Source organism: Ascaphus truei, chromosome 9 (genome assembly GCF_040206685.1).
Source record: "Ascaphus truei isolate aAscTru1 chromosome 9, aAscTru1.hap1, whole genome shotgun sequence".
NCBI lineage: Eukaryota > Metazoa > Chordata > Amphibia > Anura > Ascaphidae > Ascaphus > Ascaphus truei.
In genome coordinates this window covers 63369452-63371036 of record NC_134491.1, presented here as the reverse complement: position 1 = coordinate 63371036, position 1585 = coordinate 63369452, and the positions used below count along the sequence as shown (strand labels likewise).

General features: G+C 37.4%; 1 protein-coding gene across 1 annotated transcript; it reads right to left on the bottom strand.

Annotated features, from left to right (window-relative positions):
* Positions 1 to 331: 331 nt before the first annotated feature.
* LOC142502318 (olfactory receptor class A-like protein 1) lies at positions 332 to 1334 on the bottom strand. Its single transcript, XM_075613129.1, has one exon. The coding sequence runs from the start codon at positions 1313 to 1315 to the stop codon at positions 386 to 388; it is 930 nt and encodes a 309-aa protein (XP_075469244.1). The 5' UTR covers positions 1316 to 1334; the 3' UTR covers positions 332 to 385.
* Between the last annotated feature and the right edge of the window lie 251 nt (positions 1335 to 1585).

Here is a 1585-nt window from a genome sequence, read left to right as displayed (position 1 = left end):
TGGGATTTCTTTTTCATTTTGTTTACGTATTATAATCATCCCTAGCACCATCAGTAGTGTTTATTATTTACACTTTACATACTGATTTTGGCACTATTGATTCTTGGTCTGTTGCAGGCTTTTCTCTGTGTATGTATATATATATATATATATATATATATATATATATATATATATATATATATATATATATATATATATATATATATATATGTGTGTGTGTGTGTGTGTGTGTGTGTGTGTGTGTGTGTGTGTATATATATATATGTGTGTGTGTGTTTTAACCTGTTAGCCTCCAACTAATTAAGAGAATGTACAAAATACCCAGTCTAAGAACTTTACCCATAAGCTGCTATTTGGGAAGTTATAAAGCTACATTTCCCCATTACAGACACAACACATTAGACTTTTCCATCTTTCTGAACCAGCCCACTGGAATCTTAATTTTCTTGTTGAAAGTCATGATCAGGAAAGGGCTTAGCATAGAATAGCAAGAAGACAGAAACAGCCGAATCTCAGGAAGTAGTGCCGGAAAACTGCTCGGAGTGACACTGTAAATCATAATAAAAGTGTCGATTGAAAAGAAGAAAACATAAAGGGCAGTCAACTTAATGATATTTTTAGACGCCTTCTTATCTACTGATTCTCGCGTGGCAGTTCCAATGGAGTGAAGATACTTGACCTGTTGTCCATGCCTTCGGAGAATGAACACAGTGTACGTGCTACTAAGAAGCATTAAGGAGATGAAGAGGAAGTCATATCCATTAGCCATAGTGCTGTAAAGTGCTGAAATGACTAGTCCATAATGTCTGAACAAACAGCTACCCACCCTGTAGAAGGGATCCGTCCCATTAACATTTGCAAGACCACCGAGGGGGATATATATGTTTATAACTGCACTGCCTAGCCAAAAAGCAGCCAAGAATGGGAGAACGTAATTAGGCACTTTGGTTTTCAAGGACTCCCATCTGGATGTTGCAGGAGCCATAACAATGGCCTGAAACACGCTCAGAAAACAGGTGGCAGAGATTGACACACCACGCAATAGCCTGTATGTATAGAATATGGCAATGCAGCCAACGTTATCCAGTATATTTTGGTGGCCCAAATATGACATTATCTGTGGCGATCCTCTGGTAAGGAGAATCATCATGTTGGAAAATGCTAAGCTGCAGAATATTTTATCTACCGGCTTCATCTTCTGCTGGATCTGAGTGATGTGAGTGTAAACTCCTAGGACAATGATGTTTCCCAAAATCCCAAGAGAAGTCTGCAGGATGAAGGCTGCCAATTTAACTGGGACACTGAGATTCATCCTGTTATCATTCCTGATACCTTTTTGGGAAAACAAAAGGAAACAATTAAATATATATAGATATTTATTGCTGTTGTTTCACCCATTTACTTCATGTCCTTTCTAAAATGTGTTTAAAAAAAGATAGCACTCACCCTTCAAATCGTCACTCCCCTACTTTACTTTAGAAAATAAAAAACAGGGAATATATAGTTCAAACAGTGGGTATAAGAGAAACAGATACATTATAACATACAGTACTGTAAGGTAATGGAAGACCTTGTCGCAAGG